This window comes from Acinonyx jubatus, chromosome A2, assembly GCF_027475565.1.
Source record: "Acinonyx jubatus isolate Ajub_Pintada_27869175 chromosome A2, VMU_Ajub_asm_v1.0, whole genome shotgun sequence".
NCBI classification, from domain to species: domain Eukaryota; kingdom Metazoa; phylum Chordata; class Mammalia; order Carnivora; family Felidae; genus Acinonyx; species Acinonyx jubatus.
The window spans coordinates 162258101-162271168 of record NC_069383.1 but is presented as its reverse complement, the minus strand read 5'-3'; the positions used below and the strand labels follow the sequence as shown (position 1 = coordinate 162271168).

General features: G+C 59.4%; 1 protein-coding gene across 1 annotated transcript; it reads right to left on the bottom strand.

Annotated features, from left to right (window-relative positions):
* Nucleotides 1–1253: 1253 nt before the first annotated feature.
* On the bottom strand, nt 1254–13068 carry MYDGF (myeloid derived growth factor). The gene is made up of 6 exons (XM_027049188.2): nt 12770–13068; nt 11412–11462; nt 6098–6159; nt 4539–4620; nt 3201–3273; nt 1254–1773 (listed from the first exon to the last, which is right to left on the bottom strand). The coding sequence occupies exons 1-6, from the start codon at nt 12941–12943 to the stop codon at nt 1694–1696; spliced, it is 522 nt and encodes a 173-aa protein (XP_026904989.1). The 5' UTR covers nt 12944–13068; the 3' UTR covers nt 1254–1693.

The window sequence follows — 13068 nt, the reverse complement described above, 5'->3', positions numbered from 1 at the left end:
GACAGACCAGCGGGCCCGCACAGCTTGTCCTGTATGGCTCGGTCGGGTTCGGCCCCTCATCACGACCACAGCCCCCGGGGCCAGCGTGGGGTCCTTTGCGGGTTTGCCTGAAAGCTACAAGGGGATGCCCCCACGTGGCTGGGGGGGGGGGGGGGGCGAGGAGGAGCCAGTTTGTGTCCAGATGTCCTGCCGTGTCCCGGGGCTCTGCATCCTTGAGGACGCCCAGGGATTCAGACGTGCTTGGTGGTTCCAGACGGACCGTGGAAGCATCTGTCCCTCCTGCCGGGATCCAGCCCACGTGACCCTCAGCGGCCCCGGGGGCGGCGTCCCTTCTGCCAGTTTCCGGCTGCCTTGTCTGCAGGAGGCCCTGGACAGCCATCCACCTCCGGGGGCCTGTTGAGAATCACTTGGTTTTTCAGTCCATCGAGCCTCACATCCAGGAGTGGCAGAGGCTCGCGGCCCTCACCGGGGTCCCTGTGACACCCACAGGTCCCTGTGCTTACCAGACCTCAAAGCCCATCCATTCTTGGGTCAAGTGGGCCCCCCGAAGTCCCCCTTTGTTATTTGTTCTGGAAACAGCCGTTGTTCATGCGCCCACACCGAGCTCTGAAATTGCTCCTGACACGGGTGCCCGCCGCGGGTGTAGACGGGGTGATGGTCCTACCCCGCCTCCTGTAGGTGTGCGCTCTTGGGCGGGCGCCCCAACACCCGCCTCTTCTCTGGCAACTGGGGTCACCGCAGCGCCCCGTTGCTCAGGTCGGCACGAGAGAGGCCAGCCCACGAGGTGCGTCTCATTAGCAAGGATCCGATTCACAGCCTGGCGGGCCAAAGCCCAGAGTTTCGCGGTTTCTCTTCCCCTCGTGTGCTCACGAGAGGACACCGTGAGAGGGCAGGCTGACGGGCAAGCTGGGGGTCACAGTCCCAGGCCCACTGCTGGGAGGACCAGGGCCCTTCTGAGTGGCTGGGACACTTGGGGGTTTCATTTATGTTTGCCTGTGGGTGTTTGTCCCCGCTGGTGTTTTAAGTCGCCATGCCGCCATCCAAGAGATTAGCTGAGCCAACCACCCTGGAGCGCTCGGCCCCCGTGGGCCCGGCGCTTCTGCGGGCAACGCGGAGAGTGCAGGTGCCCGGGCCGACGCAGGTCTCCAGCAAGGCAGGGGCGTGCCGGCACCCGGGCCCTGCCCCGTCCCTGGGCCCCCAGCCCGGAGCGCCCAGACAGGCAGCCCCTACTGCCCATTGCCAAGTCTGGGTGGTAGCTCTTCAATCGTCTTATTTATTTAAATACGAAAGAACACTTCATTTCCTCCCAGGTAGTCTGGAAGAAGGTCCCCCGGGGAAACCGCAAGAAAGCGGCAGGCTTGGAGGCAGGGCGGCAGGATCACTCTTCCAGGGAGTGACCTGGCGCCTGGCCGGATCCACAGGGAGGCACGCACTGGTTTCAGAAAAGCCGGGAGTCCCCCTGGGAGTCCCCCGCCGAGTGCCTCAGTCAGTGCCTCTTTCGGTAAGAGCGATGGGCAGGGGGTCCCAGACCCGTGCTCCATGCTCAGAGGACGTTGACCGACAGTCGCCACCCTCCCCCCCCCCCCCCCCCCCCCCCCCCCCCCGCCCAGAAGACCAGTAACGCGCCAGCTCTCCCAGGGCCCAGCTCCCTCGGCGGGGATGGGGAAGAGCCACCCTTGCCGGGGGCTCCCGGTCACAGCTCACTGCGGGATGCCTTGGCCACAATCACCAGCTTGGACAGCTCGGCCTTGAACGCCCCGGGCCGGTGGGACACTGCAAGGGAAGCAGCACTGGGGTGAGACGCTCCAGGCCCGGGCACCGTCCCCACAGTGGACCCGACACGGAAAGGCCCCCAGGCCTGAAGTCTACTGGGTGAGGGACACAGGGGAGGCTGTCCTGAGGGCAGCAGAAGCCCCCGGAAAGCTCAGCGTGGGAAGAGCCGAGGTCACCCTGCGAGAATGGATGGTGGCCGGGCTGCATCACCTCCCGTTTGCACTGGCAACCCCACCTCCTTTGTCCTTGACCGCTACAGCCCCCCACCTCCAAGGACCTGCAGGTACGACAGGGCTCCTTCCAGACCCAAGGCCCCTCATGCCCCAAACCCCTGCTCACTGCACCCCCCTTCTCCATCCCTATGCCCGGTGACTCCCACAATCACAGGGGTCCTTCACCTTATCTTTGCGGTCCCTCAGGACCCTCAGGGCTCCCCACCACATGGCCCCACCCCCGTGTCCATCGTCCTAACCGCTCGCCCTCCCCGGAGCCCCGGCTGTGGAGCTTCCCACCCCTCCTCCTGCCCAGCACCCGCCCCGCAGAGCCCAACACGGCTCAGGACACCAGGGGCTCCCTGACCTCAGAGGTAACCCCGCCTCCCCGTGACACACGGGGCAGGCAGCAACCTCGATGCCTCGCGGACACCTTCTGCGTGAAAAGCACAGGAACTCTTCCTCGTCACAGAGCCCGGGACGGCCAGGCTGTGTGGGTGTCACAGGACCCCTTGCTGTGGAGCGACCCCGAGTGTCCCCAAGGGCCACAGGGCTCCGAGCAGACTCTCGCGCCCTCCGTTCTCTAGCAGGGACTGGCCGAGCGTGGCCTGCGCCATGAGCTCAGGGCGGCTTCTACGTTTTAAACAACTTTAACAAGAACCGACAGGAAAATGGTATTTTAGGGATAGGCAGTTCACGCTTCCGTGTTCATACGATAAAGTTTTATTAGAACGCAGCCACGCCTACTCAGTGACCTGTGGCGCCTGACGGATCGCCTTTGCCCCCTCAGAGGCTGTCTGCCCCACGAAGCCGAAAATAACTACTAGTGTTCGGGCAACAGTCCGCAGATGCTGGGCTATAAGCATCTATATATAGGGGCGCTGAGGGGTAGCCCCCCCTCCCTCCGATGGGGGCGCCCTGCCCCCCCATCTTCTCTGCCTGTGTACCTGGGGCCTATCTGCACCAAACATCCCTTGTTTTTTTTTTTTTTATTTAAATGTTTTTTAAAAACTTATTTATTTTGAGAGAGAGGGAGCAGGTGGGGGAGAGGCAAAGAGAGAGAGAATCCCCAGCAGACCCCTCGCTGTCCACGCAGAGCTCCACACGGGGCTCACACCCACAAAGCGGGAGATCATGCCCTGGGCCGGAACCGAGAGCCGCTCGCTTAACCGACTGCGCCTCCCCAGGGCCCCCCAACAATCCATCCTTTCATACCTGCTGTTTTGGTCACTTCAAATTCCTCGTTTTTCAGGGGGACGTCGCTTTCTCTTTCAAACGCAGCTTTGGACTAAAAAAGAACCCGTGGAAGCTTTTCTAATCAGGAAAGAACACGATCCGGTCTGCTTCCCAGAGCAGCACAGGCTAAAGCCACCTGCTTTTACCAAAGGGGCGCCTGACGCTTTTCTAAGCACGAAACAAAATCCAGAGGAGCCGGTGGTTAATCCACTTAAGAGATTGTCAACCGGCTTAAAACGTCACGCCTTTGCTGCAAATCCTCGGAGGAAGGTTATTTCCTTCCTTTTTTTCCCTTCAGTTAACGCACGGAAAGGACACAAACACCGCAGCCTCTCGACTGTAATTTTTAAACGTCAGACTTGTGTCTCAAGTCAGCTAAACAAGAGTTTTAAAGGAAGACAGGACCCCAGAGAGCAATTCGATCAGCGGCGTGTCTGTTTGCCCCAGTTCTGCAATCAGGCCCTCGAGAGTGGGAAGGTATTTTGTCGGGGTGATCAAAGTCCATCAGGAGCCGACTTTAAGAAAAGGAGATTATCCTCAATGACCCCGGGTGGGCCTTCAGAGCAGGACCGAGGTCCCTGCAGAAGTGCCTACAGTGCCAGCCGCCTCCCCCGCCCCCCACCCCCCACCCCCCTCGAGCCGGCCTGGCCTGCAGGCTTTGCAAGGGCCTTGCCAGTTCCTGGCAACAGATCTCTTCATGCCTGTCCCTCCTGGTTCCCCTTCTTGGACCAATAAAGTGGTTTTCCAACTGTTTCTGACCTCAATGCAGAAGGGGGGACCAGGGGAGGGGCTCCGCAGTGTGGCCGGCCCCTGGTGGGGGCAGCGGGGCTCAGGAGCGTGGCAGAAGGGGCTGCCCGGGCCATGAACGACAGGTCACGGGAGCCGAGGCACGTGGGGCCCCCCCCCCACCCCTGTGAGCACACCGCCTGTGCTGCTGCCCTTGCCGTCCCTGCCCGAGTCCCCAGGGCTGAGCATCCAGGACTTTGAGAGTGGGCCCCTCCCCTCTGGCCTCCTGTTGGCCTGGGCAGCAGGGGGGCACTGGCCAGAGACTGGCAGGTGGTAGGAGAGGGAGGCCAGGTGTCCTGCCCCGCCCACCGGGTCTCTAGGGGTCTCTGGGCCCAGTGCCATCTCCCTGACACGTCCGGGTCCAGAGTCTGCGAGGCGTCCCGTGTCCTCCCGGGTTACAGAATCTCCCCCTGGGGGCTTGAGGTCTGTCTCACTTCACCCGCCTCCCCACCCCTGCCGGTGGTCTGAAAGGAGCAGTCTGCGATGGCACGAACCGCGGCAGCCACCCCCACACGCGCGGCCTGTACTCACGTAGGCCATGCCGTACTCGATCTCCGCGCCCCGCACCTCCGCCTTGAACTGCGTGAAGTACAGGTAGGACTTGCCCTGGGGCCTGCGAAAGAGGGGCAGGCAAGAGGGTCAGCCTTTCCTCTTTGCTAGAGCATTCGTCCGGCTCATTTACTGACGGGTCTGTTTCTCCTTTCTGGGCCCCAGCTGTTCTAGGATGGGAAGCCTTATGTTCATTCACTGAATGCTTGGTCATCGAGGGCCAAAGGCATTTCCAGGCATTGTGCTGGGGACCAAGAAATGGCAACATCCCCGGCGGTGAGAAGTACAGGACTTAACTAGGCAGGGGAGGGAGACAGCTACCCTGGGTGGAGGGCAAAGGTCCCGGGGAGGGTGCAAATGGGGGCAGGTGAAGGACCACAAGGTCAGCACGGCCAGAGCGGCGAGGGGCTGAGAGGGGCCGGCAGCGCGTGCCGTGTGAAGAGCCCCCCTGGGGGCGCACCAGGAGGGCAGGTGGGGGGGGGGGGTCCAGGGGGCCTCCCAGATTCTCTAAGCCCTGGTGGCTGCCAGGGCCTGATCGGTCAGTGTCTGGAACCGGGAGGCCAGCCCAGGTAGGCGTGACCTCTTGCTGAGCGGGTGGCCCTGCGGCCAGCAGGTCCTTGGGCACCTAGAGGGCTGGTGCTCACACGCCCTGGTGCCAGGCGGTGATCTGCAGACAGACGGACGCCCCGGGGCCCCTTGCCCCGGGGACGCTTCTGAGGCCAGGGGGCTGCGGACGGGGTCTCCTCTCGGCAGGGCCTGCCTAGGACGCTGGGCTCCTGGCCCCTGGGGCCTCTGCCTGTTGCCAACAGGGGCCAGTGCAGGGCGTGGGGGAGAAGATCCCCCGACGCTGCTGGCAGGCACCTGCTGTCTGTAAGGCACCAGGCAGGGGACTGTGAGGTGGCGCCTATGAGCGAATTAAAACACCCCATGTCTTTTTACGGCTGTTGCTGCCACAACCCAAGTATCTCCTGTCTGTGGATCTGTCCCCCCATGCTCACCCCAGCCTCCTGAGGGGGGCATCCCAGCCCGGACTTCCGTGTCTCCCCCAAAGGGCCTGCACTGTGCCAGACCCACAACCAGTGCTTGAGAAGTCGGTTCCAGGCCACAGGGCCCAGGGGAGCAGGGACATGATGCGACACAGCCCCAGCGCCCTACCCCCCACTGGGCTGAGCACCCCCGTTCCTGTCCCTTCTTGGGCTGTGGCTCGCTCGTGGCGCTGCGGGACTGCAAAGCCTGGGCGGGGGACTGAGGGGGATGATGGCGGGGAGCCCCACCCCTCCCCCGGGGCTGCTTTCCTCCTCCCCCCCTCCCCTCTTGGCCTCAGTGTCAATGCGCTTGCCTGGGGCGCCCTCCCCGCCCCACCGACCCCCCCCCCCCCCCCCCCCCCCGCACAGTGGCAAACCCCCTCTCCGATCTGTACCTGTGTGACATCTGCCCCCAGCCTGTGCGCCCTCTGGGGCGTAGGACCCTGTCTTTCCAGCACCCCAGGCGAGCACCCACAGCAGACTCAGCGAGGCGCCACCCCGGGACCCCTGACTTACCTCCAGATGGTGCAGGTAAAGTGCTGGTGGTCTTTGCTGGTCCCCAGACTCATCTGCCACTTCTGGGGAGAGAAAGACACAGGTCGGTCCCGGGCCCGCGGCCTCACTGCTCACGGCACACTCTGTGGGTTTCAGGTTCAGCTCTGGTTCTGCAAAGTGAGCGAACCTTCCCTGGGCCAGCCGGCTGGAGCCTGGCTCAGGGGCGGTGAGGCCATAACGGTGGGGACGTGCCCTCACACGTTCGTCCAAACCCACAGGAGCGGGACCAAGCGTGAACCCCCGTGTCCGCTACGGGCCGGGACTCACAATGACGCGGCAGGGTGGGTTCGGCGACTCTAACAGATGTCCCCTCTGGTGGCGGCCGTCATTGATGGGGGAGGCCATGCACGGGGGGCCCGGGGCGGGGGGGGGGGGGGTGGTATCAAAATCTGTGCCTTCTGCCCACTTTGGCTGTGAATCTCAAACTTCCCTGAAAAATAAAGCCTATCAAGAAAAATAAACAGTAAAATAAAAGGCAACACAGTATATTCATGCTCATTGAATGACCGTAACGTCCTCAGCGCAAACGCCAAGACTGTGACACTCATGGTGACACGGAGGACGTGGGTGGGGCCTGGACAATGGAAGGCACCAGAAAGCTTTTTTATGTGTTTTTCTTTTTCAATGACGTGGAGGTGTTAGCTTTCTAGAAATCCAATTAAAGGGGCGCCTGGGTGGCTCTGTCTCTCAAAAATAAATCAACGCTCAAAAAAAATTTTTTTAAATCAAAAACGTTGTGATTCCCAAATACACCGCTAACAGTTTCTTCTAGTTTTCACGGCCTCTGAAAACCCGGCGAATGGAAACAGACAACCACGGCCGGTTCTGGGCTGCCTGCGGCATCTGTGTATTTTGCTAGTAAAATGCAAGTTTACAGTCTCCTCCCGGGACTAATAATATACACCGAGTACTGGCATTCCTGATTTAACGTTAGAGCGTCTTCATTAAGGAGAGCAAGGCCGTGTTTAGGTTAATTATAATGGGAGTACATGGTCATCTAGATGCCGCTTGCCTGCAGCATGGAGGTGGGGACCTATTATTCTGGTGGGACGGCTGCAGGCCATACCCGCAGACTCAGACTTTTTTTCCTCCCTGTTTAAAATTAGCACCTGTCCAGGGGTGCCCGGGTGGCTCGGTCGGTTGCGCGCCTGACTCTTGATTTAGGTTCAGGTCCAGATCCCAGGGTTGTGGGATTGAGCCCCGCACTGGGTTCCGCACTGAACATGCAGCCTGCTTAAGATTCTCCCTCTCTCTCTCTTCCTCTCCCACTGTGCCCTTCCCCTGATCATGCCCTCACTCTAAAATTAATTAAAAACTGGGGCGCCTAGGTGGCTCAGTCGGTTGGGCGGCCGACTTCGGCTCAGGTCATGATCTCGCGGTCCGTGAGTTCGAGCCCCGCGTCGGGCTCTGTGCTGACGGCTCAGAGCCTGGAGCCTGTTTCAGATTCTGTGTCTCCCTCTCGCTGACCCTCCCCTGTGCATGCTCTGTCTCTCTCTGTCTCAAAAATAAATAAAACGTTAAAAAAAAAAATTAAAAAAAAAATTAATTAAACACTGAAAAAAATTTTTAAAAGCACCTGTCCATGGCCCCAAGGCCTCTGAGCACCTGGAAATGGTTTTATGCTGTGAGACAGAGGTGTGCCACGGCTCTGAAAAGGTTCTTGAAAATGAGGCAAACATTTAAACATGGTTTGAAAAAATGAACGCCAACCCAGTTTAAAACCAAGAGCTTCTAAGCAGCAGGGTCAACTGTGAGTGACCTTGTGGTTACATGAACTTGACTGTGGTCTCGTGGCTGGCACGGTGGGCAGCTGGTAAGGCTCCAGCTCTGGCATCAGACGCTCGTGAGTGTGTGTTCTGGGACAGCCTGAGCCCCTGGGACCTTGTCTGTGCAGCTAGGGGAACCGGGCACAGAAGTGGCTGGGTGTGACAGAGGACGCCTAAGTGGCAGCTGCTAGCAGTTTTTATTAGGACACACACGACAGATGGGACACGACACAGCCCAACGCCTCCGGTTGTGTGTCCCCCACCCCATCAAGGTACAGACCAGTCCTGTCTCCCCGAATCCCCCGGCCCCTTCCCTCTGCACTTAACCCCTCCCCGCGAAATCCTGGCAACTGCGGACCTCATCTCCCATCTCAGAGCTGGGCCTTTACAAAACCGTCCTCCGAGAGGAACCAGGCAGTAGGCAGGTCTTGTGTATGTTTCCCCTCAGCACGCGGCCCCGGACGCTCACCCACGCTGCTGCGGGCGACCACAGGTCACTTGTTCAATGGCTTCGTTGGGCAATAGTTACGTACCGGACCTTTCACTTTTCTAAAGCAAACAAGTCTGTGTTTTCTAGCACGTTCCCAGGTGTGCATCCCATCACCACGACCTAGTTCCGGAACATTCCGCCTCCCCGGAAAAGAACCCCATCTCCCTCGGCAGTCCGAGGGACTTCTCTCTGCTGGTGACGCTTCTGCAGAGAGGCCGCGACGGCCCCCCAGACTGCTGTTCCAGCTGCTCCGAGGGCCACCTCTGCTGTGCTGCCCTGTATGTTGCTAGGTAGAACCCACAGAACGTCTCAAACCATCCCTGCACATCCGCTGAGAATCCAGCCAGCCGTTCGCTTGTGCGGGGGAGCCCATGGGTCCTGGGTGCCAGCCACGTTCAGCAGCCACCGAGCGCCCCGTCGGGCTCCCACAGTGCCACCCGCCCCGGCAGCCGGCTACCTGTGATCTCGGTCACAGTTCCAGACGGGTGCTCCTGGAACGAGTCCGCACCACAGCACACCTGCTTTTCTTAGGTGGTTTCCTCCAGGATGAGCCCCCTCCTCTAAGATGAACGAAAGCAGCCCAGTGCTGGAATTCCAGTTTGTGACGCAACGGCTACTCCAAGACAAGGCTCCAGCCTACAGTCACCCCAGCCGGCGCCACTGAACTTGGCTCTCCCTCCCCCAGTGCTGTAGCTCTGAGAGTTTCATCGGTGGTGGGTGTGTGTGTGTGTGTGCGCGTGCGCGCACGCGCGCGCTCTTTTCCAAGTTGCTGGTGTTTCCTGCACAGAGCAGTAGTTAGGGGTGTATGCCCTGGGGACCTCGGTCACTTCCCAGCTGGGGGATCCCGGGCCTCTGTGTCCTCGTGTGTGAAACTAGGTCATGGCAGAACAGTATGGCCTCCTGGGGCCGTGGAGAGGAAGAAATGAGACGTGTGCACGGCTCAGCACAGCGCATGGCACCCGATAAACGGCCACAGTAGGGCGACACAATGCCACAGACTGTTCTGGAAGGAGAGCAGGCTTTCCCCAAAGTCTGGTTGATTGGGAGCAAAGCACAATCAGGGATACAGGGAGATGCTGTTTACTGATTTTTACAGGGACGATGAATTCTTCCCTTTTTCTTCTAATTCTAACGATTTTGAGAAAGTCTGTTTGCGCCTCTTCCCGAACCCTTGAAGCTCTCCCTCCTGAATAAACCAGTACCTTATTCTCGGAGTTCTTCTTTGTACTGGTGCGTGCGTTCCTGGCTGTTTTGTAGTCTGTGGCCACGGGCATTATTTCCCGGGGCTGCCGTAACGGGGTACCACAAACCTCCTCCCTTACAGCCGCTCCGCCATATTCCCTCCCGGTTCTGGAGGCCAGAAGTCCAAACCAAGGTGTCACCACCAGGCTGCCACGGAAGGCAAACAAAATACCCCTGACAGAGGCTCCCGGGAACAGAGCCGCACCTCACGTGCCTCTTCGCATCCAGACTTTTGTTCACTGTGTGGAATTATAGGGGGAAACCTGCCGTCGTTAGTGAACTGGAGGATGCTCTTTCATTGGTGACGCAAGAACAGTTCAAAGGCTCTAGGGAAGGATCCTTCCTGCCTCTTCTGGTTTCTGGTGGCTCCAGGTGTCCCATGGCTTGTGGCCGCGTCCCTCCATCTCTGCCTCTGTCTTTACTTGGCCTTTTCCTCTGAGTGTCTTCTCCTTTTCTATCAAGGAGTATCTCTTGTAAGAGTTATTGTCATTGGATTCAGGGTCCACTAGGATAACCCAGCACGATCTCCTCGTTGCACAGTCCTTAACTCACGCCTGCAGATATATTTTTTTTCTTCTAAATAAGGTTAGGGGCGCCTGGGTGGCTCACTTGGTTAAGCGTCCGACTTTGGCTCAGGTCATGATCTCACCGTTCGTGGGTTCGTGCCCCGCGTCGGGCTGGGTGCTGACGGCTTGGAGCCCGGAGCCTGCTTCGGATCCTGTGCCTCCCTCTCCCTCCGCCCCTCCCCTGCTCACATTCTGTCTCTGTCCATCTTTCCAAAGTAAAATACACGTTAAAAGAACAAACAAAAATAAATACGTAAATAAGGTTAAAGTCACAGGTTCCAGGGATTAGGAAGCGAACGTGGCTTCTGGGGGAGCACCGTTCAACTCACCACCCTTGTGTGACCGCAAGTTTAGCAGCTTCACTGCACTGCCCACTAAGCAGCTCTCGGTCCCCGACACAAGCTGGGTATGGTGGGCCCTACTCAGGGTCTCCCAAGACCGGACGCAAGGTGTCAGCGAAAGGCACTCCCATCTGAGGCTTGGACTCCCCTTCGAAGTCTTCCCAACGTGCTTGGGGCAGAGCTCAGTTCCTGCGGCTGGAAGACTGAAGCCCGGCCGCCAGCCAGGAGCTGCCCTCCGCTCCCAGAGGCCATCTGCGCTCCTTGCCTCGCGCTCCGCTCCTTGCCTCACGCTCCCCCCCCACAGCCAGCAAGGGTGAATCACATCCTTCTTATGTTTCGAATCTTATTTCCTCTTCGGCCGCCGGAGAAAACAGCCACCACGAAATGGGGACCTCAGTCGTACGTGGCAAGGAACTGGGTTCTGCCGACAACTCGAAGGAGCCTGGAGATGAGAGCTGGCCGGCTGCCGCCTTGATTTTGGCTTTATGAAGCGCCCGGCCGCGCTGACCACGGCTTCTAACCTTCAGAACCGGGAGACAGTAAATGGGGGTTGTTTTCAGCTGCTAAATTTATCATGATTTGTCATGCATCACGGAAGGCAAACAAAATACCCCTGACAGAGGCTCCCGGGAACAGAGCCGCACCTCACGTGCCTCTTCGCATCCAGACTTTTGTTCACTGTGTGGAATTATAGGGGGAAACCTGCCGTCGTTAGTGAACTGGAGGATGCTCTTTCATTGGTGACGCAAGAACAGTTCCACGAGTGTGAGTTAATGTGGGTGTGACCCACCTCTACTGTTCCCTGCAGAGCATTTCTCCACGACAACGGATACCGCCATACAAAACTACGTGGAATTTGGAACAACTCACCTCGTTGGTCCCTCCTTGAGAAGCGTAGGTGAACGTGCATGTATATTTGTCCTGGAGACAAATTGAAGATGGAAAAAAGTTTGTTAGGAAGTGCTTACGGTGGATGTCCTTCCGAGGTCCAAAATCCAGAGGATCTGGCTTTTGGGGCACGTGGGTGGCTGTCGGTTGAGCGTCCTACTTTAGCTTGGGTCATGATCTCACAGTTTGTGAGTTCGAGCCCCGCGTCGGGCTTGCTCCTGCCAGAGCATAGCCCGTTGTGGATCCCCTGTCCTCCTCTCTCTCTCTCTCTGCCCCTCCCCCCCAACTCATGCTCTCTCAAAAGTAAATAAACATTTAAAAAATACTAATTACTAACAAAATAATACTAATAAATAAAATTAAAAAAATAAATAACATCCGGCTTTTGAACATCTGCACTAAGGACAGGAGGTAGAGCCCGATTCTTGGCTGATGTGCCTGGAGGCCAGCCCCACAGGGCCTCCCGGTGTCTACAGACCTAGAACTCCCCTGCCTGTCTCCCTGCTAGTGAGCTCCTAAGTCAGGACAAACAGCCCACGTGGCTTCTGGGGGATGGAGAACAGGAAGGGGGAAGTCCCCCACCCTCCAAGCACCCACCCATCTGGGGACTCTGGAAGCAGGGGCACCAGGAGGCCCTTCTCTGCTCTGCTGTGGGCCTCAGACAAGTGAAAACTTTGCTGAGTCTGTTTTCCTCATCTGTGAAACGGTCCTAGCAAATAAAGCACTTGGGGCGACATCTGGCTATGAGGAAGTGGTACATCGCAGCTAGTGACACCTGTAACAGACAGGGAAAATGAAGATGGGAGGGAAAGGGCTTCTCCAACGAGCTAGGGGCAGCGCTGGGCTAGCCCCAGGCTTGCTGACTGACGGCTAAGGAGGGCCTAGCCTCCCACCTCGGTGAAAGGGTTGAAGGACATCCTTCTCCTTGTGCAATGGAGAAGGGGCAACGTCTGTCCACCTCCTCCGCAGTCAGAGCCGCAGCGAGGCTGACCCTCTGCAGGGCCTGGAGGTGAAGAACCCCCCCGGCCTCCTCTCCCCCCACTTCTGGGCCGGCTCTGCCCTCCAGTGGCCGGGGACTCGCCCGGTCTGGGAGTTAGGGCCGCTTGCGCACGCGAGGCACGCGAGAGGAAACAGGGACCGAGGCTAGTGACCCACCCCTTCCAAGTCGCCAGACCCCAGGAAGTCCCGCTCCGCGTAAATTCAACCCTATCTCCGTGATGACCGCACCCCCAGAGTCCCTTCCCAAGCCAGGCCCCGCCCCTGACGGTCCAGGCCCCCTTCTCAGGACCCGCCCCCACCGGCGCCACCGCTCAAGCCCCCGGGGCGGCGGCGATACGTACCCCCGGGCCCACGTTCTGGGAGAAAGAGTGCACGACGCCGCCAGGTCGCACGTCGAACGCCACCGTCGTGGGCTCGGACACCGCCTCCCCCGGCCTCAACGCCACAGCCGCCAGGAGCAACGCAGCCCACCAGCTCGCGCCTTCGCCGTTCCTCCTTTTGCTGGGCGCCGCCATGTTGGGATCGGATCCGCAGGGCAGGGTGGCGACGGGACGCGGCAAGGGACACGTGGGGCGACCGCTGGAGGCCACGTCGGCGGCGGCGCGGGCACGTGACCAGGCGCGCCCCGCCCCTTCCCCGG

Excerpts from the sequence above, each read along its gene's own strand:
- MYDGF (XM_027049188.2), bottom strand. The coding sequence starts at position 12,943 with ATGGCGGCGCCCAGCAAAAGGAGGAACGGCGAAGGCGCGAGCTGGTGG. Across the intron at positions 4,621-6,097 it reads TTTACCTGCACCATCTGGAG|GCCCCAGGGCAAGTCCTACC; the intron begins GTAAGTCAGGGG and ends CCTCTTTCGCAG. Across the intron at positions 1,774-3,200 it reads TGAAGTGACCAAAACAGCAG|TGTCCCACCGGCCCGGGGCG; the intron begins GTATGAAAGGAT and ends CTTCCCTTGCAG.